This window comes from Arvicanthis niloticus, chromosome 15 (assembly GCF_011762505.2).
Source record: "Arvicanthis niloticus isolate mArvNil1 chromosome 15, mArvNil1.pat.X, whole genome shotgun sequence".
In the NCBI taxonomy this organism is placed as follows: Eukaryota; Metazoa; Chordata; class Mammalia; order Rodentia; family Muridae; genus Arvicanthis; species Arvicanthis niloticus.
The window spans coordinates 374,848-401,374 of record NC_047672.1 but is presented as its reverse complement, the minus strand read 5'-3'; the positions used below and the strand labels follow the sequence as shown (position 1 = coordinate 401,374).

General features: G+C 42.6%; 1 protein-coding gene across 1 annotated transcript in view; it reads left to right on the top strand.

The window, feature by feature from the left end:
• Nucleotides 1-22,153: 22,153 nt before the first annotated feature.
• LOC143434485 (uncharacterized) overlaps nucleotides 22,154-26,527 on the top strand; it is a 42,864-nt gene continuing 38,490 nt past the window's right edge. Inside the window, exon 1 of the mRNA XM_076913208.1 lies at nucleotides 22,154-22,213. Within this exon, the coding sequence (XP_076769323.1) occupies nucleotides 22,154-22,213 (60 nt within the window). The remainder of the gene's footprint in view (nucleotides 22,214-26,527) is intronic.

Below are 26,527 nucleotides of genomic sequence, written 5' to 3'. Positions count from 1 at the left end.
CTCTCACCCACTTCCTTCTCTCCCTTCCTCTCTCCTCCCTCAGTCTTGCTTCCTTCTTGCTTTCTGTGCTTGAGACAGAAACCACTGCCTTGTTCTCTCTCGAGGCAACTGCAGCAGTTCCAGCCTCCAGCTCTTCCATTTCTCACTTTTGTTCAACCTTTCCTTTGCTCTCTTTGAGTTTCATTTGCTGTTTATTTTTTTCACTTTTTTTTTCTTGTGTCAGGCCATCAGCGCTCTCTCTCTCTCTCTCTCTCTCTCTCTCTCTCTCTCTCTCTCTGTGTGTGTGTGTGTGTGTGTGTGTGTGTGTGTGTGTGTGTGTGTGTGCGGGCTCCCAGGCTGGCCATGAATTCACAATCTTTCTACCTCTGCCTCTTAAAAATTAATGAAATTACAGGCATGGGACATCATGTCTGCCCCCTTTCTACCTTTCTAACCTTTTTTTTTTTTATTATTATTTTAATTTATGAATGCACTGTTGCTGTCTTCAGACACACCAGAGGAGGGCATCAGATCCCATTACAGATGGTCTTGAGCCACCATGTAATTGCTGGGGATTGAACTCAGGAGCAGTCAGTGCTCTTAACCACTGAGATATCTCTCCAGTCCCCATTTCTAACTTTTAAACACATGTAATTTGCTTATTAAATTTAGCCTTTCCTTTCTAGTAGAAACACAGAGGATACAAATTTTTTCTAACCATGCATGTGACAAGTTTGTTATATTTTTGTTAGAATATGTTATTATTTCAACCTATAGACTTGTTAGAAACTAATTTATAAGCCCATGGGAGTTTTCTGGCTTCTTCAAATAGTGATTTTTATCTTAATTGCTTTTAGGTCCGAGAACATCAAGATGTCTCACCCCATCTTACCCCCATCATATGTCTAATTCCACGATGTGCTTCATGTACCATATTCTGTACATGTTTTTCATAAAATCTAGCATTTCTTGTGCAAGCTTTACATGTCTTTATTTTCAGTCAAGACAATTTCTATGTGTAAAAGATACACCCTGTACTGAATATCTAACCTCAGTACTGGGAGACTTACTTGCTTAAATGGAGATCTTTTAGTCTTTAGTGATAATATCTTCATAAAATCTCCCTTGCCCAGAAAAGACATAGGCTTTCCTAACTGTCCTGTCCATGACTAGTCAGCATGGCTACTTTTGGTCACAATCAGTGGACTTGGATAGACAGATCATAGAAAAGCCAATTGTTTTTATTTTTTATTTTTTATTTTTTTTTGGTTTTTCGAGGCAGGGTTTCTCTGTGTAGCCTTGGCTGTCCTGGAACTCACTTGGTAGACCAGGCTGGACTCGAACTCAGAAATCTGCCTGCCTCTGCCTCCCAAGTGCTGGGATTAAAGGCGTGCGCCACCACCGCCCGGCAGCCAATTGTTTTTAAACCCTGAGTTAGGTCTCAGAGATTAAGTCCAGGAGAGTCAGATGCAGTCTTAGAATTTCATATTCTTTAAATTAGCTGGAACTCAGGTTCCTTTTGTTTGTTTGCTTGTTTGTTTTTTATTTTGTCTTTTTTCTTACCAGATATGCTTTCATTCACTTGCAAAGTTCAGCTCTGGCTTTGGTTGGTTGGTTTGGGTTTGGTTTTAAATTTGTTGCAGAGGCTTTAATGCTCATGGAACCTGCCTTGAGCCCTGCCTCAGCCTGGGACTGCTGAAGGAAACAATGAGCCTGGTGGGTACATGCATGAGGTCAGACATAAAGGCTCCGCATTAGGTGGTGACACAGCTGCGATCTGCCTCCTAAAGCCAACAGTAAATACCCATCCCTGGGGGAGTCTGTTTGCAGTTGCTCATGTCTTGGTCTTCACTCAGAACGATGGCCGAGTGGTCCTTAAGCTGGTGTTTGCCTACAGGAGGAGCAAATCTGACAAGGCTGCCTCACAGGGTGTCTTCCCTCTCACACCTGTGCTGTAAGAGTTCATGCTATCAACACATCCAGGTGTCTGTCAGGAGGCGCTCTCTACCTAGCTGTCTCACCATGCCCCTTTCATCAGTGACTCCCAGGCCCCTAATTTCTGAATTGGAACTTAAATCCCACAGAGGATGAGACAGAGGAACAGCAGAGTCATCTGCAAGGTACAATTAGCATTGCATCTGGTCTGACAGGGGAAAGAAACAAAATGGGTTTAGCTTAGACTTAACACAGGACATTTTCCTCTCAAAGGTCACAGGCTCCCTTTACATGTTCCTCAAGCAGTCAGATAAATGATCATGTTCTTTCCTGGGCCAGAAGGTCTATACTTGACCTCCCTCCAGCCTCTTCTTCCCTCCTTTGGTAGGTGACCTGCTATGCTGTGGTGGTTACCCTAGTGGCTGTGGCAAACCTGCACATTACCATCCACAGGGGCTGAATTGCAAGCCTTACAGGGGACAACACAGGCCAGCTGTGGGCAGTGCCACCCTCACCAGTTGGATGGGCAGAGGAGGTGACAAGCCATTCGGAGCTATGGGAAAGGCAATAGAAGAAAGTCTGTAGAAGAAAGGCATTTGGATCCAAACAGATCTGGGATTGAATTCAGCTGAAACCTGTTATCACTTTTACCAGCTACACATCCAATTGACTTAACCTCTCTGAACTTGACTTTCCTCATCTGTAAGCATGGTGCAAATACACAGGCACGCACACACACACTTGCATGCGTGTCCACGTACACGATTATTTGCTCTGAGCTCACTTTGGGAAAGGAAGTATTTCATGAAACACAGTTTTTTAAAGTGCTTAGCAGCCGGGCGGTGGTGGCGCACATCTTTAATCCCAGCACTTGGGAGGCAGAGGCAGGCGGATTTCTGAGTTCGAGGCCAGCCTGGTTTACAGAGTGAGTTCCAGGACAGCCAGGGCTACACAGAGAAACCCTGTCTTGAAAAACCAAAAAAAAAAAAAAAAAAAAGAAAAAGAAAAAAAAAAAAGTGCTTAGCACAGATCTGCACAGACGTAACGCCCAAGAAGTGACCATTGCTGCTATCACCTAATGCACAGGTAGACTATGTTTCTGGAGGGAAGATTTTTTACTTACAGACATTATGGAGCCATTTTATTTTATTTGTTTATTTTATTTATTAGAAAATAAGTGAATGAGAAGATTTCTAAATTCTTGCCAGTGATAACCTCCCACATTCCCCACAAAAAAGTATCCCCCAGTGTGACCTTTGATTATTGCTGATGGTGGTGATAGAAATCAGTTTTGTGTAAATTGGGGAGTACAACGAAATGCTCTGACAGTGGGGTGGTCTGACGGCTTGTCTTTTGCTTCTATTTACGAAGTACGCTCGGCTCCTGGAGCAGTGTGGTCTAATTGCCCACTTAGAGCTGAAGATCTCAGGCTACCCTATACTTGAGCAGTTGTAGTGCCTGAGTGTTGACGGCCAAAATAAAGGAAGCTATTGAGGAGTCTAAAATTTGTGCCTTGCAGAGTAGAACCCCTTATCATGTTTTCCTTCCAAATCGCTCTTATTTAGATGTACTGCAGCTTCAATAATGTCACCCAGAATAAGAAAAGCCGGGTGAGACTTCAGTGTGTCCTCTGCTTGGGGTCAAGAAACCCTTCCTTCTCTCTGTTAATTTATTTTAAAGGACTTCAGGGTAAATTTTGGCTCAAGTTTATTACAGGTTAGAAAATGAACTTGCATTTTCCTCAATGGTGGTAGAACCCATAAGCTTTGGAGTCAGACAATCTGGATTTTGAGTCTTGGCTCCATCATGTTCTTTCTCTGCAACCCTGAGAAAATAGTTTCTTGTCTGTGTGCCTCAGTTTCCTAGTTTGTAAAACGGGAGGATAGTTGGCTTCTTAGAATTGTGAGGGTTAACTGAGATGAGTATAGGTATAAGGTTTGGGACTGTATGCCTGACACAGAGTACGAATTCTACCCATTTGCCTCTATCCTCCTGTGACCTTCCTTCCCACGCCACTGTGCTGGCTATAAATTGGTGGCCACCACTGTTATCAGCATTGCAAGGACTGTGGGTAGCCCACTCTCTCTCAGTTTACTAATCTGATCATTCACATCCATGACAGCTGGCCTTGCAGTTGTTATTCAGGTGGAAAGGGCCATTGCTAATCTGCAGACAAACCTGCTGTCCCCATCATTGACCCTGGGGACAAGCCCAGGGAATACATGGTGTCAAGGTCAGCAGAAGGAAGGCAGCATCTATCCACCGAGTCTCAGTGTTTCCCTCTCCCCCTTGCAGGGAAGGACACAGAAGTGAGACAGCTGGACCAGGTAATCAGTATATTTGCCCCCAACCCACAGTGAGCTAGGTGATAACATGGGCATCTCATGTGACTGGGTGTGGTTTCATTCTCAGATGGATCTTGGTTTCACTTGTACAGGTTCTATTTCTGTCCAGTGCTTATCAGCTGTAAAACCCCAGTATCAGACATCAGGGTGCTTCCTTAGAGAGGCAGCAAGATGCTGTGCCCATCCAACCTGATGCAAACTCAGACAGAGCTCTAATCTGTCTACTCTTTCTATGCTACTGTTTCATTTATTCTTTTCAGGCCCCATGTCTAACCACATTTTTTTTTTTTTTTTTTTTTTTTTTTTTTTTTTTTTTTTTTTTTTTTTTTTGGTTTTTCGAGACAGGGTTTCTCTGGTACTCCTGGCTGAATGGATTTCATCAGGATACTGTGATATTTCGGTAGTGTAGTATACACAAAGCCTGCTTGTATCTCCTCTCACACAGTAGGGCTGATGCTGATGTTCTCTGTTGTTCATCGTTGTTGTTTGGTTATCATCTTTGTTTCTAGTTGCCTGGCAGTACACTCATTTGTACAATGAACAGCTCCCACCTCTTGCCCCCTTGCCTCACTTTCCTTCAGAGCCCTACTTGGCTCCTCTAGACTTTGCAGGACTACTTCTTTAGAAAGAGTAACCAGTGAGTACCTGTGCCGATTTCCAAGAGCTCACATTTTGAGCATGTTACAATTTCGTCTTCACATTCCCTGAACTAGCTCCTCCCTTTCCCTATCCTCTGTGCCGTCGCTTGGTTCTCTCTTGAGCCCATCTTAAGACAAGACTCTAGGGTAAAAAGTGATCTGTTTACAATGGATCTGGGTAGTGGGGTGGAGAAAGGGAAGTGGGACAGGAGAGGGCAGGAGAAGGAAATGGTATGAATGTATGACTGTAGGGAGAGTGGGGAGCCTTCAGAGACTGTAGCATGTACCTCAGGACTGTCCCACTGAAGGCCAGGAAGGTATTCATCCAGCAACTCCTGTCACTCATTGGTCAGATTTGTTCCTTAGGGTCTTACAATACCACTGACATTCCAGCAACTGTAGCAAGTTCCAGATCCCTGAGGAAGGAAAGATAGAGGTACACACAAGAACCATTCAACACAGAAGCAAAGGCACAGAAGCTAGGGGCACACAGAGAAACCGTCCAACACAGATGCAGAAGGAGGGAAGCCAAGGGCACACACACAAACTGTCCATCATAGCAGAGGGAGGGAAGCTAGGGATACACACGGGAACCACCCAACATGGAAGCAGAGGAGTCTGTCATGGACAACTGAGGGGGTATGGTTGTATATCTAGTTGAAGCTTATCTGGATTTATTTTAGGTGAAACAAAGTTTAGGGAAGCTATGGATAGATTCATCAACAAATCCAGAGTCCTGGAAAGACTAAAGGGCCACAATTCTAGCCTTGAAGAATAACAGGCCACAACCAAAGGGCTTCTCTACTGTCTGCAAGACACATAGGCTGCTCCACACATACTGACAGGCAGTTGCCCTGGCTGGAAGGTTTGGCTTTCCTCTACATGACAGTTCTGGGGTTTGGCTGCATTGCTATGGGGTATGCTGACACACAGGGCATTGGAGGCTCCCTGCTCAGCATTCTCACAGCCCTCTGGCCTAGTAGGAACAATTCCCCTTACCTGGCTTTGGAAGCATTATGACTTGGTCACCAGAGGAATCATTGCCAGTTGGCTCCAAGTAGGGAAACTGACACTCTATGTGTTTTCTGGTTTTGTTCTCCTTTTGATATGGCTACCTTTTTCCTCCCATTAAATAAGAACTCCCCTTCCAACCATGAGTTGCTAAAAGATGACCAGGTACATGTTTATACCTTTGGAAGGAACCTAAACCAACCCAAGTACAGTCCTGTTTGATGGTAGCAGGACCCCGAGCAGCCTGAGTCTTACATCTCTGCCATCTTGCTCTTCTCAGGTGTGATCCTGGCAAGAAACAGTGAGCAGTGGGTCACATGGGGTGTGGGGTTCTAGAGCCTGTGGTGCTGATAAGTGATCTTAGAAGCATTGGTCTCCCCACTGAAACACTGTATATATTTTCAGAGCCAGTCATAAAAAATGTGTTATGTGTGAAGATAGGCTTAACGAGTAAAAGCTTGAAGATTTGGGGAAGTGGAGGCACCACAGTTATTTCCTGGAATGTCAGGCAAGTGTGTACTGCAGATGGCATCTATAGGAACGCTGTGTTTCTACTGAACCCTTCTCTGTAGAACAGGGATGAGGCAAGATGAGAGATGGTAAGGACATGGGGGAGAGATCAGGGTACCCCTTCTCTTCTCCAGAGATGGGGGTGGGGTGGCCAACCATGAGTCTCCTCTTTCTTGCACAGCTGTTAACTGCCCTTTGGTATCATACCATGCCTTTCATACCTAGCAGTAAGAACATACCTGTTTTTTTTTGTTTTTTTTTTTTTTTTTTTTGGACGTTTATTAAAATGGAAATAACTAAACTTTGGTCCTTTGATGCCTGAAAACCCAAAAATGTCACCATAGATCAATGGTGATGCTGACAAAAACCAATCAGCAATACCCTGGCTCTTGTGATTACACCCACAGGTGTGGGAAGAGTCTGGGAAATGGAGACCTGTGAGTAGGTCTCCAAACAGGAAGTATCATTTCTTTGCCAAATTAAAAAAATTTCCAAATTTAAAGTCATCACAGTCAAAGTCCAGTTCAGTCCCTGTCGGGTCAGAAACTAGGGGACATGGAAGATGTGAAGCAAAGACCCAGTTTCCTGTTCCTTTGCACAGACCTCCCCTGGATAGTACTTTTTTTTTTTTTTTTTTTTTTTTTTTTTTTTTTTTTTTTTTTTTTTTTTTGGACTTAACTAAAGTGAAATCTTTGCCTTTTAGGGTATTGGCGCATCACCTTCTCATCTCTGGACCTTGAGGGGGATGGGACTGTAGAGTGAAAAATTATAAAGGCCATTTTATAAAATATGTGTAGATTTTTCGCCTTACAGAACGTGGAACTGAAAATAAGATTTCAGGCCTTCACATTCCAGGTGAAGGACACTTGCTGGATTACATTCCCCAAACCTTGCCCAAGGCAGGAAGGCATTCCTGACTACAGATAAAGATGCTGCCACCTAGGTGGGGCTATAGCCGGAAGATAGTTCATCTGAAATAGTTGGTAAATGGCAGGATAGGACACAATAGCATGGTAAAAACCACATTTTTGAGAAGAATGAGTGTGCAGTGATTTTCACATGACTCTAGATCATTTGGGCTAGATTCTCTGAAATGTTCCACTGTTCTTGGTTACCCCTCCCTTGGTCTTCCCAGTACTATGTTCAAAATTTGTAAAACAACCAATCGTGTAAGCGCGTGAAAATGCAACCATTCATGTGTAAGCACGCAAAAATGCCTTCCTCCCCCCATCCCATGCTATAAAAGACCCTTTAACCCACCACTCGGGGCCAAAACCCTGCTCTTGGAGCTAAAGAGCTTGTCGTTTTGACCGCTGGCTCTTCCCCTAATAAACCTCTGCTGATTGCATCCAGGTATGGTTTCTTGTGATTTTTGGGTGGCCGCAATGTCCTAAGACTTGAGGAAGGGTCTCTGGAGTTTGGAGCTCTTCAGGACCATAGGACTGGAATAGTTCTTGCTGAGCTTGGGAACACTGAAAGAGAAGAAACAGATTTTGCAGGTTGCTTCCAGAGGCTATAAATGGGCTAGCCATGGAGCCTTGTTCCTTTAATGTCATGTATATGCAGGGAAAGAAAAGTGTGCCTCCACTTCACTTCTAAACCAGTTCTTGCTGGGTATGGTGGTGCATACCTTTACCCCATCACTTGGAAGGCAAAGACAAGACAATTTTGTGAGTTCAATGCCAGCCTGCTCTACGTAGATCTAGGATAGCTAGGATTACATGGAGACCCTGTCTAAAGCAACAACAAAAAGCCAGTTTTTTTAATCCTGAGATTATTTGACCCTCAAGTACTTTGAGTGAGGTACCTGACAGGTGAGTTATTTTTATTTAGCTTTCATTTCTACCCTTCTATCACACAAATGAAAGGAGGCTGGCCAGAAAATATTTGTGTAATACATAGTACATTGTGAAAAGTATTTATTTGATTTCTTTTTTGTTTGTTTATTTGTTTGTTTTTTTGAGACAGGGTTTCTCTGTATAGCCCTGGCTGTCCTCGAACTCACTCTTGTAGACTAGGCTGGCCTCAAACTCAGAAATCTGCCTGCCTCTACCTCCCAAGTGCTGGGATTAAAGGTGTGCACCAACACTGCCTGGCCAAAAGTATTTATTTGAAAATGGAAAAAGAAACATTCCTAGCAACTCCTGCCTACCAGGATGATTCAACTTAACTGAGGAAAAGGAAATGGTCACATCTGAAAAGGCTGAAAGCAGAGCATGCCATCTGGGAGTGTGTTTAGTGCTCCAGAACCCTGGCCCCAGCAAGAAGGTCTCTTACTATACTCCAGATGAGGATTCCAGAGCTGTCTTGACTCTCTTGGGGGACATTCAGGACCCAGAGCCTCACTGCCTGATGTTAGCAAGGCACCTTGGTCTCTGTTTGCTGACCAGTAGGTGGGACATTGACAGTGGTGCATCTGTGAAAATAAAATTTGAAAGCAGCGTTGAAACAATAACAAAATTCATGGTCAGCAAAACCCACCAACAATTTGTTAAATTTAGTCATAATAAAATATTAAGTCCCTGCAGGGGCAGGGTGACCAAAAATAAAGGCATGCAAGGGCGTGCCCAGACAAGTCCAAACAAGCCCAAGTGAGTAATGGGCTATCTGGTGTTTACTTCTCTCTCCCTCCCTTTTCTGGGAGGTCCGAGGTTCTGCAAGTTCTGCCAGTTCTGCAAGTTGCTGATGTTTGAAATATCCAATCGTGTAGCCGTGCAAAAGTGCAACCAATCATATGTAACCGTGCCAAATTTTCCCGCTCTCCCCAACCCCTACCGATAAATATCCCAAGTTTCCTGGGTCCTGGGTCGGAATCTCTATCTCCTGCGTGAGATATGTTCCGGCCCGAGGGCCCTCGTCATTAAACCTCCTCTGCAATTGCATTAAGATGGTTTCTCGTGTGTCTTTGGGTTCGTGCAGGTCCGGACTTGGGTGAGGGTCCCTGTTTGGGGGTCTTTCACATCCCCATCAAGCAGGTCTTGAGATAACTCCTGTAGGCACAGCATTTATAAAGCTATAGGGCTTTGCAACTGTTAACTCTTATCCTTGGTCATGACTAGTGTCATGACTATATTTTAGTGCTTTCATGAGTGCTGTGATATGACAGTGGAGTGTGGAGTGGGCAGCAAGATACAGGGACCCCTAGGCTTCCTGACTCCTCCCCCCAATGCCCTCAAGTATCATTTACACTTATTCCCATTATGCAGACATTTTTGGTGTTGGTCAGTGCTATGATACTGAAACCATAGACATTAAGAAACCACTGCCCAGGAGGACACAAAGGCCTCTGATAGTATGCTCACTAAAGTCATCCTGGGAGTCAGGATCAATGGCCCCCTCGCTGGGTACAGCACCACACACGGGGTCCATCTTAGGCATTTACTCAGTAGGCATTTCTACTCCAAGAGACCAGCAGCAATAAAGACCATGACAAAACACAGCTTAGAGGAGGAAAGCGCTCATGTAACAGCTTACAATCCATCACTGAAGGAAGCCAAGGCAGGAACCTGGAGGGGGGGGGGGCTGGGGGGGGGGACTGCCTGCTGGTGTGCTCACAAGGCTTGTCTGCTTTGCTTTCTTATACAAGTCAGGACCACCTGCTGAGCAAGGCCTTCCACATCAATCATTAGGAATTCAAATGCCGGAGACAATTCCCCCCCCCCCCCCCCCCCCCCCCCCCCCCCCCCCCGAGATAGGGTTTCTCTGTGTAGTCCTGGCTATCTTGGAACTCACTCTGTAGACCGAGCTGGCCTCGAACTCAGAAATCCACCTGCCTCTGCCTCCCAAGTGCTAGGATTAAAGGTGTGCGCCACCATTGCCCGGCCATGGAGACAATTCTTAACTGAAACTCCCTTACCCCAGATGACTCCAACTATGTCAAGTTGACAAAATCCCCAACCAGTACAAGTGGCTTCCCTTTTAAAAGTGTAAGCATTGTAATTCTTCATGCCCTTATTTTAGAACTAATTCTCAGTGTATAATTAGCCCACACTTAACATTGTACCACTGCCGCATCTTTCTATCTTTGGAAGCACTTCTTGCTGAGGGCCAGGGTGGGGGAATTAAGCTCTGGACCACAGCCCAGCACTGGGGGATGTCCTTTACCAGCAAGCTTGGGGGGGATCTAGAGGCCATGTGGTGTAACAAGGATAGCCCAAAGGGGTAGGGAGAACATCAGAGCTGGTGGTGGGTACCATAGCAACATAGTTAGGACAGCCTAGCCTGGGAACACCTACATAAGCAAGGGTCTGCAGAGATAGACAACAGAGAGCATAGAATATTATTTCCATATAATTGTTGAATCCAGAGCTAAGTCCAATAGTTGGAATAAAGGCAAACAGGAGATCCCGCAGAGTGCGTTGGAGAAGAATCAAGAAGGTAGTTGTCAGGGAAACCAATCAGGCTAGAAGAAGCTGGAATGTTGGTCTCCAAAGAGGAATGAAACTGAACACCCAGAGAAGTTGTTGCAATTGAGGGGCAGCATCATCTTCAGCACAGTGGGTGGCTCTGACCCTGTTGGAGGATAGAGCATCAGGTTCCCAGGCTGATTCTGAATCATATTAGAATGTAATCTCCTTATGGAGTTGAAAGAGGGAAGAGAAGCCTGACCCTCCTTTCATCTCAAGGGTGAGCAGGAAACACTGGCCAATACAGTCCTTGCAATGAACCAGGGGATATCTATTGATTAACTAGTTTCTAAGTAAGTGTTGGGCTATATAAGGTCATCTGGAAGTGAAAGCATTATACCTAGCCATAGGGCCCCCTTAGGGCTCATACTTCACACGGAACCTGTCTGCATGCTAGGAATAGCCTGTAACATATGTACCTAGGCAGGTAGGTGGGTACCAGGTGCCAGCCTGGGCTCATTGACTGGGTTCTGTCCCTCGAGAGGAGATAAAAAAGCCAGTGAGGGAGGGTGAGTCAGGCAAGGTGGTCAGGGGAATCTTGCAGCCTTGAATGACCAGCAATCAGCTTGCTTCAGGTTTCACAGACAGACTAATGATTATCCAAGAAGTACAGACTATATCATTTTATTTCTAGATGTGTGTTTGATATTTTCATTTCTTGTCTGACGTCACAAGTTCAGTCACAATTGGAACAAATTTAGTTTTATTATCAGTCCTATAACTCCAATTCAAAGAATCTAAAGAAGGTCTCTGTCAAAGCAAACACATTTATTATATGGCAGCCTGCTAAACTCAGGCAGTATTTGCAGTTTTAAAACACTCCAGACAGAGAATGTCTGACCAAGTCTTTTTATGAATGGCAAATACTAATCTGTAGCTTCTTATATCTTATCATCATCTATACTATAAAGTAGGAAAAGGCTATTTTAATCAATCTATCTTATTTTAATCAATTCACTGAGTTCTCTTCCTCCAGGTATGGCCTGTATGACTCCCTATCTTTAAACTACGTTTCCAGAGAGCTCTGAGTGTGTTGTAAAATACACTTAGAATCTGTTACTAAGTATTCTGGCCTGTCAGAGTTTGTTAATTGTGTCTGTTTACTCTGTACCAAGGATACTGTTTGAGATTGCTTAGGGGCATCCCAAGAATATTCCTGGAGTCTTGCCCTCATTTAGAAATTCCTAGCTTTTGCTTCTCTGAACTTATCACTGTCTCCAGGGCATAAGAAAGACTTCAATGTCTAGACGAGGCCATTTCTCTAAAAACAGAAATAAGTTTAGGACTTCCGTAATAAGACTCAGACATAATCTTCTTGGGAAGGTGAAGTATAAAATGAGTCATAACACAGAAAGTCCACAAGCATGCAGCATAGATAGAGAGCAAACCCCAAAAGTTAGACAGAATGACAGGGATCGAAGTGTTTGGCTCAGCTGTGCTGGAACCGTGCCGCAGCTGTGCTGGCTTCATGGCTTTCTCCATTGCAGTGGCTATAGCTGTGCCCGGTGGCATGCCATTTCCTAAGACTGAAAGTTCCAACTTCTGCACTAATGACACTTAGGATCAGCCCTCCTTTGTGGCAGGGACCCTGTGGGAGACCTTGTAAGACCTGTCACTACTCACTAGATGCTGCTAGCCACGTTCTACGCCCACTTGTGATAATCAAGTGGCGGTGGTGGCGCACGCCTTTAATCCCAGCACTTGGGAGGCAGAGGCAGGCGGATTTCTGAGTTTGAGGCCAGCCTGGTCTACAGAGTGAGTTCCAGGACAGCCAGGGCTACACAGAGAAACCCTGTCTTGAAAAACCAAAAAAAAAAAAAAAAAAAAAAAAATCAAGTGTCTCTAGATGTTACCAAGTAGTCCCCCAGTTGAGAACTCCAGTTTAGAGGGCCGGGTACACACCTTTAATCCCAGCATTCAGAAGGCAGAGGCAGGCAGATCTCTATGAATTCAAAACTAGTCTGGTTTACAAAGTGAGTCCAGGATACCTAGGACTCTGTTACACATTGGAACCTGGCCTTGACTGAAGTTAATGAAATTTTTGTGTTCTGCCTCCCATAGGGTGTGGTAACGCTGCTGGGCACGCACAATGTGGAGTGCTAGACTGCATTTATCCTGTGCCACCCTGGTACTGTCTAGCGAAGTGCTGATACACTGCTCAGGGTATTGGAAAAAACAGCCTAAGATGTGGGAGGCCGAAGTTGGGGTCCTGACTTCCAGGTGTCCAGTTGCTGCTGGAAAGCAGAAGAGCTGAGAACAGAGAAGCCCTGTGGGCTCAGGATGTGGCTGGGGCTGGGAACTCACAAACTCTTGGACATCTTTGCTGGGTCACAAGGAGTTGGGAACGGATTTGGGTCAGTGAACAGAGGAACCTGGGGCCTGGGGTAGGCGAACTCTGGCTTGGCTCAGTGGTGATGAGTCCAGGAGCATAGAGGGGCCGTATACACAGAAGGCTGTTGAAATTGTTTTGAACTTCCTTTGGTCCTCTGAGGGGAGAAATTGTTTCCAGTTTCCATCTGTCCTCTTATTAGAATCCAGTGTTTTGAAAAATAATTAACAATTTTACCCTTAAATGATGCTTGGAAAAAAAGCAAAACTTCAGTGGACACCAGTCCTCCTGTCTCCTGATGAATTACTTCAAGTTTTTCTCAATTTAGGAAAATGTTGGCTGTAAGACTCTCTCTGTCTTTCTCTGTCTCCATCTGTGGGGGTGGCAGAGGCAGGCAGGGCAGACTTCCTGGCTGTCTTGGACACACTTTGTAGACTAGGTTGGCCTCGAACCTGTAAGAGCCCGCCTCTGCCTTTCAAATACTGGGATTAAAGCTGTACACCACTATGACTGGCTAAGATTCACATCTTTTTTTTTTTTTTTTTTTTTTTTTTTATTAATGATTCTAGCTTTTGCCAGGCAGTGGTGGTGGCAGAAAGAGGTGGATCTCTGTACATTTGAGGCTAGCCTAGTCTACAGACCAAGTTAGAGGAAAGCCAAGACTAAACAAAGAGAAGCTCTTTCTAGAAATGAAGCAACAAAATATTTTGGCGTTTAATATAGAGAGACATGATTTGTTTAGCCTTATTGTCTGTAGAACTTTGGTAAGGAAGGCCAGTTGGGTTTTATTAAGGACTTTTTGACTGATTGCATTTCACCTCTGATTGTGTGTCTTCCTTAGGATAGGAAAGTAGAACCATAAATGTGCTCTAGGAAATTATTTTACTATCACCTGTTTGTAGACTGTTTCTAAAGGTTGGTTACATAGACTGAGATGGTGTTGAAATTTCTCTCCATGTATTTGTGGTTGCTTGGGAAGTCACTGCATAAACTGGCTTAGTCTTGAACCATGGATATCTGAAACCAGGTCTACCTAGAAAGATTCATGGAGTTCCAGGACAATGAATGATATTTATGTTGATATCCTTTTTTATGTATTTTCACTGTCTAACTAAGTAAGTTGGCCTGGCATACAGAGTTCTAGGATGACTGATTATATTTATCTTTTATTATGCATTTTAATTAAAAAATAGATAATAAAATGATCTAATTGACCTGATTTTATTATTCAGTATTATTCAGTCTCTCTCTCTCTCTCTCTCTCTCTCTCTCTCTCTCTCTCTCTCTCTCTCTCTCTCTCTCTCTGTGTGTGTTGGGAAGGAGGTAGGGGTGGGGTGAGGGTGGGATTGTTGCCTGCCTGCCTATCTGCCTTTCTGTCTGTAAACCCTGTGTATGTCTGATGCATTCGAAAGCCAGATGAAGGGGAGAGTTCTGTTGAAATTAGAGTTATGGATGATTGTCAGGCTTGCCCTGAGGGTGGTGGGTCTTTAACCTATGCAAGATAGAAACAGGACTGGCAGGAACAGAACTAGGATGTTCATTAAGCTTCTGTCGTCCATTTTCCTGTTACAGAGTTGTGTCTGAGGACACTCCTAGTTACATGGAACAAAAACAACACTGGGGAAAATCATACCCGTGTGAGCTAGATTTCCCACTTTACTTAGAGATACCTGATCATCTCTAAGGTGTGCAGATCAAAGAAAGTATATTTCCGGGATATTCCTACAAATAAACAAGCAACCACCACCACCACCACCACCAACAACAACAACAAAGTATATTAGGATTGTCAATTTAACAGCCACTTCCATTATTCTGGTCCAAGACTCTCCAAGCTTCTGTGGAAATTGTTTAATGTTCCCCTTCCCCACACTGTCAGGAGCCATAATGTGACAAGCTAATAACTAGCAGGCGATCCTCCTCAAAAAGCCTGCCTTGGATTATTGTATAATTTGCGACAGGCCTGACCTTATTCAGCAAGGCTGTAAGGGACTCATTTTTAGGAAAGATTCCTGCTATTAATATGCTTGTCCCATTATTATTAAACATATATAACAATCACTAAGCAATAGCACACCCCTTTGGAGCAGTTCTCTGTAGATCCACGAAGATGTACTGTCTTGTAGTAATGCTATATAAACAAATAGATAACTTCTTTAGTCTTAATGATGATCCTATAAGAATTCCTAAAACTATATCAGTGATTATTAAGCTCTTTTATAACAGGACTGCTATTAGGTCCCTCTCTGATAGTCAAAACTGCAGTCTCCCAAGTGTCACCAAGTGTCACCAGTTAATTGCTCTTAGATAGTAACCAGACTTTCTCTTACTCAGAGCACTTTCCAAGAGGTTATAAAACAATTAACCAAAGGTCACTAATAGGGAACTAACAATTTATTACAGGTGCCAAGACAGAAGATAAAATATTGCCTGGGTTTATCTATACAAAACTTCACTAATAACTTAGTTATGGTTTTAAACCTTCAGTGAACCTGTGGAGCTAGACAGGTGATGGATGTTTAGTCAGATAATTACTCCTAATGGATATCCATGTAAACATTCTCTGTTGTAAACTTCTATTTCAATTTATGATTTGATTTTTTGGTGTGAACTTGTGATGAACTTTGTAACACGTGATCATGTATATGTACTGAAGACAAAGACAAAGAAAAAGTCATTGTTCCTTCCTCTCCTGCCCCCCACCCCCGCCTAGAAGAATTTTTCCCCTTAGAAGACTTATTCCCTTATTAGAATTTTTTCATTTTCCATATTTAGGAGCTTTCTGCTTTTCCTCTTAGCCTTCATAGGAAACTTTTTACACTTAGTAATAAAGTCTATAATAACTTCTCTAAGTGTCTTTTCTTCCTGAGACCTCAGACTAGCAGGCATAAATTAGAGCCCAACAGTTCCTGCTGAGATAGTACAAAGGCTATTTACTTTGTTATGCCCAGGTCTAGGGATCTCAAAGAATTGCCATATCTGCTGTAGAGATACATAAGAGCCCTTTATTTCAGACCCAGGTTTGGACCACAAATTGCACAAAGCAAAGTTGTGGCCCTGAGTCTAGAAGTGTAGGGAATCTATACACACAGGTTACACAAGGGGGAGGGAAGCGGATAAGGGAAGCTTTAATATTTTTACAAACTGGTCACAGCTGCCTGGGAACTCTTAATTGGCATGATTAAGAACAGGAAGAAAGAAGACTTTTCCCCCACACAGAGGCTGGCCCCCAGCACCACATCCATACTGTGTGTGTGTGTGTGTGTGTGTGTGTGTGTGTGTGTGTGTCTTCATGGTCAAATTAGGGACCACCCCAGATTTGTATTTCAGAGATACTTACTTATTTATTTCTTGTGCTTGGGCTTGTGTAGACCCTAGGTAGGCCACACTTCCAGAAAAACAACAACAAAACAAAACAAAACAAAACAAAATCAACAAACCAACCAAGCAAACAAGTTTGCCTGCTGCCTGCCTATACAGAGAAATGACATCTTGGTTCAACCAACATTACCTCCTAAGTCAGCCTGTTTCTCTTTCTCTCTTCTCTTCTCGTTTTTTCTCTTTCTTTCTTTGATTTTATTTGTTTTCTATTTTATTCATACAGGGTTTCTTAGTGTAACCAGCCCTATCTGTCTTGGACACACTTTGTAGACCAGGCTGGCCTCAAACCTGTAAGAGCCTGCCTCTGCTTTTCAAATGTACACCACTATGACTGGCTAAGATTCTCATCTTTTAAACATGTGGCTGTGGATAGGGATTAGAGATAGCCTGGGCTAGGTGCAGAGAGACATGTATTAGCCTGGGCTACATAAAGAAAGACTCAGGAGAGCCAGGGCTGTGTAGAGGGAGAAGCAGGACAGGCTGGGCTTCATGGCATGAGATGTGGGATATCCTTGGCAACATGAGGAGAGACATAGGCATCCTGCACTATGCATGTGGCAACCTTCGATAGTCTGGTCTGCATGGAGGGAGACGATGCACAGCCTGGGCTACTTGGAAAGTGATGCAGGGTAGCCTAGGCTATGTGTAGAGAAACAAGGGACAGCAGAAGCTACAGAGAGAAGGACTTGAGACAAACTGAGGTATGTGGAAGAGGAATGCCATACATGGGATAGCCTGGGCTACATTGATAAGATGTGAGATAACCTGGACAACATAAAAAAGAGATGTGGGTCAGTCTGCATGTAGCTCATGCTATCACCCATCTCTTGCCTAGGTAGCCCAGGCTTTTCTGTGTCTCTACATAGCCCAGACTGTCTCACTTCTCTTTGCAACTAGTCCAACCTCTTCTGAGTCTCTCTCCACTTAGCCCAGACTGTTCCAATCTCTCTCAATTTAGGTCAGGCTATCCTACATCCTGTCCCATGTAGCTCAGTTGGTCCCATGTGTCTGTCTGCACTGCATGTGCTTTCCCAATCCTTATGCAGCTCTGCATAGACCAGGCTGCCCTACCTCTTTTTCAAGGTAGCCCAGGCTGTTCTGGGCCTCTCTGCACATAACCCAGACCATCATGAGTCTCTTTATTTCTATTTAGCACAGGCTGTCCCACTTCTATTTTCATATTACCCTAGTTCTCTCACATCTGCTTTCTATAGCCCAGGCTATCCCAAGTTCATCTCAACATTGCCAAAACAACCACAATGTTTTCTCTGTGTAGCACTGGCTGTCTCACTTCTTCCTGCACATAGCTCAGACTGTACCACATTCTCAGATTGTGAAGCCAAGGCTATCCCAACTCTCCCTCCAAGTAGACCAGGATGACCCACATCTCTTTCTCTTTCAGTATCCAAGGCTACCCTATGTCTCTCTCCATGTAGTTCAGGCTGTACCACATTGTGCTCCACATAGCCCAAGATATTCCAAACAAATAAATGTCCACATTGCCAAAGCTATCCCAGGGCTACATGGAGGCTCTTTGTGGTACAGCCTGGACTATGTGGAGGGAGGGAGTGGTAGTACAGCATGGGTTCCACTGAGAAAAACACCTTGGGACAGACTGGGCTAAGCAATGAGAGACATGGGAGGACCTGGGCTACATAAAAGTTGACCCGGGATATCCCAGTCTAAAAAGTGGTTGCAGAGGGGGTCCAGCCTGGGCTATCAGGAGAGAGAAGTCAAACAGCCTGGGCTACATGGAGCAGAACTGAAAGCCCAGGCTGACCCATGTCTTTCTCTTCTTAGCCTACACTGTCCCTCTTTTTTGTTTGTTTGTTTTGTTTTGTTTTTCAAGATGGAGTCTTTCCGACCTTCCCTGCCACTTTGCCTAACTCTCTTTTCTGGATCAGGTGATCCTGGACACAGGTGGCTGTCCTTATCTAATAAATACCTTTTTGCAGAGAGGCTTAACCTCAGCACACAAGCCACATCCTGGATTCCCTGTGCATATGAAGCACATGTATCTGCTGCATTAGAAGAAAAGACAGTTGAAGTTCAAGGGCATGAGATAGGATACCTGAATAATCCTAAAAAACTGTGCATTTGATGGCAGAAGCTCATACATCACATTTAAATCAGGCAGCATGCATGGTTAGTGTAATGAAGGACACAGTCTATTAGTGAGAAGTTCTCTTTGATAATTAGATGGTGTTTTATATTTGGTAAATGTAGCTTTTAGATTTGGCCTCGGTATTTAATAAGATTGTTCAGTTTTTCTCAGCTGTATATAGATTCTGCCATGCTGAAGTATTCCATGATTTTTTCTGTCATCTGGTATATTGAGAATCATCTATATATGACAAAGAGAATCAAGAGTGAGAATTTATTTTCTAAATAACATTTCACAAGATCAAACATAATTTTTGAGGACTCTTGTCCCTTCAATTGTTAAAGAGACACACTACATTTTGAAAGTGATTATACTTTACATATGCCTGCTTAAGATTACATGTTTAGCAAAATCAACTTCTGTTTACCTTCTGTTAAGGTCTATCAAAATTTCCTGTCTAGGTTATCACTTGATCTTCTGAAGAATCTCTGTATCTTCAAGCTTTTCTTTCTACTATTTCTCTCTTAGTGAACGTTACTTGATATCCTTGCTTGGACTGAGTCTGACTTCCCTTGAAAGCTCTGAGGGAATCATCTCTGTATTTTGACTCTCCTCAATGTAGACTGGACACAGGATAGGATAAAACTTAGATTATAGCCAGTTTGTTATAAATGTTGATCGAAAGACAAATACTTTAATCCCATAGGTATTTCCCAAAACTTTTATGATCTAAGTGCCTTAAATACTTCATTTATTCCTTCAGAACTTCCAAAGGCTTTGAATGCTTTCTTCTCATTTGGAAAATTTCCATCGTAATCTATATATAACTCCTTCTTTATTGAAACCATTTACATCTTTAGATCATTCTAACATTATATAAATGTTTATAACATAACATACAATAGGCTTAACAAAAAATTCACAATCAGCTGGGCAGTGGTGGTATACACCTTTAATCCCAGCACTTGGGAGGCAGAGGCAGGCGGATTTCTGAGTTCAAGGCCAGCCTGGCCTACAGAGTGAGTTCCAGGACAGCCAGGAATACACAGAGAAACCCTGTCTTGAAAAACCAAACAACAACAACAACAACAAACAAACAAACAAACCAAAAAAACACAATCTATTGTGAGAATATTTATTCATGGGTGGGAAATAAGCAATTTTTATCCCCTTTTTCTAAGTTCTCAGTGGCACCACATTTCAAAATTATCATAGTTCACTCTAGGATAACAGTGAAATAAGTCATTTTACATACAAAAAATTGACAAAGTGTTTCTTCTGAGACTGTAGACATCCTTCAATCAGTCACATTAAAAATACTTTACTCAGTATATCTGGAGACAAATTTACATTACTTAAATAGCTATTACCCTTCCAAGTTGTACAAATACTGGCCAGCCATGTCATGTTTTTTTTTTTTTTTTTGATGGAGGTTTAGTAACGTTTAAAAAGCCCTGGTGTGATTATTTTAATTCAACAAAGCTGAAGGTATGAAAATGGCTGTGGTTTAATTTAGAAGATAAGATAAGCCCTGTGCTGGATCTTCCTATCTTTGTATATTTATTTGTTTTTAAAGAGGTTTTACTAATATTTTTAAAATTATTAACATGTTTATGCCTGCATAACATTTAAAATATGTATATATCATAGTTAAAAACATATATATGTTATTCTTGTATGAGTGAGGACAATGTCCAATATTAATAACATCTTCTGGTCTAGGAGTAGTAAACTCTTTAATACATGTTACCTATTCCAAGGAAAGATTCAGACCCATATTATTATTTTATATTTATTGTTCCTGTGTGGATATATTGATTAAATATATTTTTGTCCTTTCATATCACTTTTTAAATTTATTTTCATTATGAACAAATTGAACTAGGGTCAAGTTAACAAGTTTAATTTACTTGTAATTCATTTGCTATTAAGTACATCATGTGAATAACAAACCATGTCTCATGTGTATATTCTACATGTAATTAATAAAAAGTCAAATTTTATAAGCCATGAATTTGTGTCTATTGCTTGTCTGGGATTCCTGTTTCAGAATTTTCATTGTCAAGTGAAAACTTCACATAGAAATCGTTAGTAAGCATATTTTTAGGTTGGGCAGAAAGTAAACCAGACATGTCTAGAGCAGAAGAGTACTGAAGGGCATTTTATCTCAGAGGAATAGCTGACAGTGAGACCCAGCACAGGGTAGCATAAATGTTGTTTGCTGACAGCAGTCTGTCTGGCTCTTGGCAACTTATCCTTTGATTATCTGTAGAGTTCTGTGAATATCAGGCTTTGCTTCCTTTGTTAGTATGCTAGTTTTGGAGGCAAATGGCTGGAAAAACTTTTAGGTTCTTTTGAGAAGCCTTTCTCTAAGTAAGAGAGAAGCTATCAGAATAATAATAAAAGAAACCATTAAGATATAAAATGAATACCTTGTAGGCCTGATATTTCTTCTTTGTGTAATAGGGATAATATTGATAAAGTGGGATCATCAATAATAATGATAGCCACCTTAACCTTAACCCTGAGCCTAACCCTATCCTAACCCTCACCTCTTAATTTCCTAACCTCCTAAACCTAATTCTAAAAACCCTTATCTTAATCCTTACCATGTCTGTTTAATCCCCTAACCCTAAGTCAAATCCTGCTTGCTGTGGGGCATATTTCTTAATTACAACTTTTGAAGTGAGAAACCCTTTATTAATTTTGATCTTTTGAGATGTTCAGATCCGCCTTTAATCTGGGCTACAGATTCTTTTGACAACCTACATATATAAAGGACATTGAACAGGGTAGTGTTTTTGTTTTTTGTACTTACCCTACTTTTTTTTTTCAAAACAAAGGTGATTTGTTTGTTTATTTGTGTTTTAAAACTGGCATTAGTAAGTACTTAATTCTTCAGAATTCTGGTGTACACTGAAGATCAGCTGTAATACCCTGCAGCATGAAATTGACCAGCCCTTTTTCTAATTTCCCTTGCCCAACAGACTTTACTGGGACATTCTATTAAATAACCTTTCTGTATACAAAGATTTATTCTCTCTAAGATTATATATATATATATATATATATACACACACACACACACACACACACAGAACATGTACTAACTGTTGTTTTTTCTTCACTTTGCCACTGATGAAGATGTGCTGGCTAACAATATTTTTCAACTGTGTTTCCCTTATGATTCTGGATTTTCTTTAGGGTTGATTGATACCTGTCATCTGGTGAAAGGAAGCTGCAGTTTCCCAGAGTCCAGCATGAAGCCACAAAAAGAGAAAAGAGAGGGCAAGAGAGCAAAAGATTAAGAGATCAAAAGAGAGGAAGGGGCAAGAGGGTCACCTTTACAGTGGGTTAGGCCTACTGGGCTGTTGCCAGGTAACCGTGGGGAGGAGCACACCTGGCTATTGCCAGGTAACTGGGGTGGAGTTTAGACAGAATGCTAAGAAATAACCAGGGTTTCCTTTCTTTTGTGGGTCAGATTGATACCTCCACTGCACCTTGAGTACTGGGCTATGCAAGCTATTCACCTTGCTTACAGGAAGAAGACAGCATTTGTTGTGACAAAAGCTCAGGTAAGGTCTGGAGTCAGATCCTGGTAAGTGTAGGATCATTGCTCTCAGAGGGGAGGAGCAGGCAGCTGAACAGCCAGAGCTGGAATGCTGGGTTCTCCCGCAGGGCTAGGTGTGGTGATATTCCTCTTTGAAGACAGAAACAAATGCTAATTGGGTGTAAACCACTGCTGAGATCTGGGAAAGGTTTGAACCTGATCAGGAAGCACACTTTAACCTTGAGGAGTGGTAGGACTCACTGGCCAATCAAGGCTTCCAGGCAGACCTGCCAATCAGACAAGGGGGTGGGTTCTTCTGGGTGCCATTTTGCAAGTTTGCCGTGCCTGTGCCCTGCCTTGAGCTCTGCTGTGTGGAGACCTCAGGGAAGCTCTGAAATCGTCATGGTGAGCACAGGATCACTGCCCACAATTGGTAGGAGCATGCAGCTGAGCAGTGGATCCTCTCTGGGGCTGCATGGGAAGTATCAGCCAGATGTGACCACCTGTGAGGTCCCCGGTGATGCCCTTCACTTGTTAGATCAGGAGGTGACCTCTGAGTAACTTCACTGTCATGACTGATTCTGAATCTGCCCAAAACATTTGGACCAGTTGCTTTCTTGTAGAAACATGTGTGATTTCTTTGACTCTGCAGCACATGTGTCCAAACCCTTTGTCTTTTATAGTATACATTAAGAAGACAGCTATAAACCTATTAGATCTCCGTTTATATGTTACTTGGGTTTTTGTTTGTTTAGTTTTTGTTAATTTTTTTCTGTTGCAGGTTTTTTATGTTTCTTGACTTTATATGTTTAGTGTTTGATTATAATGTGGTAAACAGATGTTTTTTTCCCAGTTTATTTGGCATTTTTGGATGCTTCTTGTACCTTAATAGTCATCTTCTTCTTTGTTTAGAAAATTTTTTCATTTATGATTTCATTAATAAATTTTCTAGACTTATTTGGGTGGGAGTTTTGTTCCTGGGTTACTGTTTAATGTATGGATTTGCAGAGAGCCTTGGCTGAGTGTTGCCTCTTTTACTGACCTGTTTGTTATGTTCAAGAGGCAATGCTTGCTAATGTTGAAAGCTGGGAGAAGAGGTGGGCAGAAGAGATGATCTTAGTAATCTATAAGGAGACTTTGTCATTATCGAGGTTAGGCTGCGTCTGGTGTTTAGTACAGTTCTAGAGGCAACTGTGAAAATTGCATTTGTGATAACAAATAGTGTGGTAGATCTGTGGAAAAGTTACCTTGTATCCTTTTGGGCATGGCATGTGGGTAAACAGAAACTATCTGCCCAAGTGGGGGCTATGATAGAGGGATGAGGCAGGAAAGAAAGGGCAAATAGGGATTGCTGCAGTATCTTTAGGAGGCATACACAAGGGTAATTTCCACTAGTATTCTTTTCCAATGGTGAGGGCCACTGGTGTTCTGTGCCAGTTGTAAGAGCAACTGATATTAGGATTTGCAGTAACAGATAGTGAGGTAGGTCTTTGGATAAAGTACCTCTTCTACTGTCAGGCATGTCTTGCAGGTAAGCAGTAGTATCTTTTGATAATAAGGGGCTTAGTAAAAAAGATGAGTTTGTGAAGTCCAACCAACTCTGTTTTTGAGATTGCACAAAGTCCACATGAGCAAACATCTTATGACAAAACCCTCTTATCAACAGCCAGTCAAGGTACAACAGCAGGGTTTAGCTACATATGGATAACTAATAAACCTTAAAGAGGAAAAAAAAGTTAGCCTACCCATCATAGTTGTCAGATGGTTTTGCCCCCTTTTTTGCTCTTGCCAATTATACCAGACATGCCGTTTCTAAAAAAAAAAAAAAAAAATTAAGTTGCTGACCTGTATGTTAATGCCCCAATCTTGTTGTAGCTGCAATAAATACCCCTAGACTTGGTCTCTTAGTTTGGATCTGATATGAGATTGACTGGGGAGAATCCTTGTTACTGAGCTCATAATATAAACCTTTGTATATTTGCACTGCAATAGGTTCTTGGTGGTCTCTGGGGTCCCAGTGACTTGGGCACAACATCTTGGTGCATAGACTGGAACCCCAAAACACTCAGAAATCCCAGCTGAAGGATTGAAAGGCTGCCTGTTAAGATGTGTCCTTGTTGCCAGGCAGTGGTGGCACACACCTTTAATCTCAGCACTTGAGAGGCAGAGGCAGGCAGATTTCTGAATTTGAGGCCAGCCTGATCTACAAAGTGAGTTTCAGGACAGCCAGGGCTACAAAGTGAAACCCGGTCTGGAAAAGAAAAGAAAAGAAAAGAAAAGAAAAGAAAAATAACAGATGTGTTTTTGTTGTTCTTTGTGTCAGTGCCTTGTCTGTCAGATTTTTGTCTGTGTGCTTTGGTTTTTGGATTTTTTTTTGAGTATTTGTTGAGGGAGATGACTAAAGGGAATGTGGAAGCACAGTATACTGTATGCACTGGAGAGTTGAAGCTACAAAGGGCTTGGAAGATGTTTCAGAGCCTGGTGTAGGGGATGATGTGTCCATGATCTTAATTTCTGGGAAAGTTAGAGGAGACTTAGAACCCTGCCACATGGCTCACAGCTACCTTCCTATGTTTATTTTCCCCTCTGTACAAGTGTTGGCATATGCTGGCTGGTCTTTACTATCCCCTTGTGGCTATCTATTTTGTGTGTGGCACTTTGTTATTCTCTGACTGAGGAAATGAGACAGAGTCCACCCTAGTCGATTTAGTTACTAGCCCCACACCTTGTGTTAAATCCTTCTTAACAACAGGACCTAGACCCATTGACTAGTCCATGACAGAGAGCTCTTCAAGACAGCATCCAGGGCAAAATCAGGCTCTGACAACCTTGTTTTACAGTGTGGAAAGACAAAGACCTGATTTTCCACCTCCTGAACTACCCTCTGCCCAGTTCATATGTGACTCTGTAGTTTGGAACTTGGAGCTGTCATAAGATGGAAGGTCATTCTTCATCGATTCTCACAAATTTAGCATATCTTCTTTGCACCAGAGTTCTTGTCCTTTGTTGGTGGCCATTTCCAGTTGTGTGTTACAATCTGCTTTTCTGTCCACCTTCCAGCTGTTTTAGCCTCCTCTTTGATAGCACTGGCTTGGGAACCCAGGGTTAAAGACGCTCACCCCAGGTCAGCACAGTCTCTGAGCTCCCCATTCCAGTGTATCCTTCCCTGCTCTGAGCCAGGTGCCCTCCCTATTTTGTCCTTGCTCAGTCACAACTCCAACTCCCTCTTGTGGGGCATCTGTAATTGATATGGTTAAATCATTGGTTTTGTGTTGTAACAACTTCCTCATTTTTTATTGTGTCTGTGTCATAGTTGTTTTCAGTTCTCAACATTTCAGAGCTACAGTCATCTGAAGGGTCCTCAATTTAGGGTGTGCCCTCATCTGAATGGCTGGTTGCTATGTCTGTGAGAGATAGTGTTGATGATTGATTAGAAAGGCTCTTCCACTGAGGGCAGCAATATCCCTAAGCAAGCGGTCCTGGGCTGGATGAGAGAGCAGGATGAGCATGAGACAGTGACCAAGCAAGAGAGCAAGCCAGGAGACATGTTTGTCCATGTTTTTTTGCCTTCAGTTTCTAATCTAAGCTCTCAAAATGATAGACTGATCTGACAGACCCATGTACAACAACCATTTATTACCTGAGATGCTTTTGCTTAGAGGATTCAATCACAGCAGCAGAGTAGCAGTTAGAACAACAACAAAATGGTATCAAAGAGTTATTTTGCTGCTGGATAGAATCTAGGTTGTAGATTGTATTCTTGTGGCCAGGACAAGTTTTGAGGAGAAAAGTATTTGGATTGGTTGGTGTTTTTAACTCTCCACTGGGGGTCCTGCCTGACTGCAGGATGTGGCCTCTTCAGAATCCATCTCTCACTGCTGTGTGTCTCAGCTAAGATCAACCCCATAGACTCCTTGGTGCCCTCCAATTCATGGTCTCTGGCACATCCTAAATGTACCCCTACCTCCCCCCTCAAGCTGCAGATTTTGATTCATTTTCCCCCTCTGGCCCTCTCTTGTCTCTTGCTCACCTGTTGCTAGTTCTCCTGGATTCTCCTTTCTTATCTGCTCTCCCATCCAGTTCTCTCTCTTCCATCTGCCTCCTATGATTGCTTTATTCCTCCTTCTGAGTGAGATTCAACTGTGCTCATTTTGGCCTTCCTTCTTGTTTAGTTTCTTTGGGTCTATGGAGTATAGTGTGGGTTTCCTGTATTTTATGATTATTATTCACTTGTAAGTTAGTACATACATACATGTGCTTTTATGCATGTGCTCACTGAGATGATAGTATTTAGCTGTATCCATTTGCCTGCAAAATTCATGATGTCATTGTATTTAAT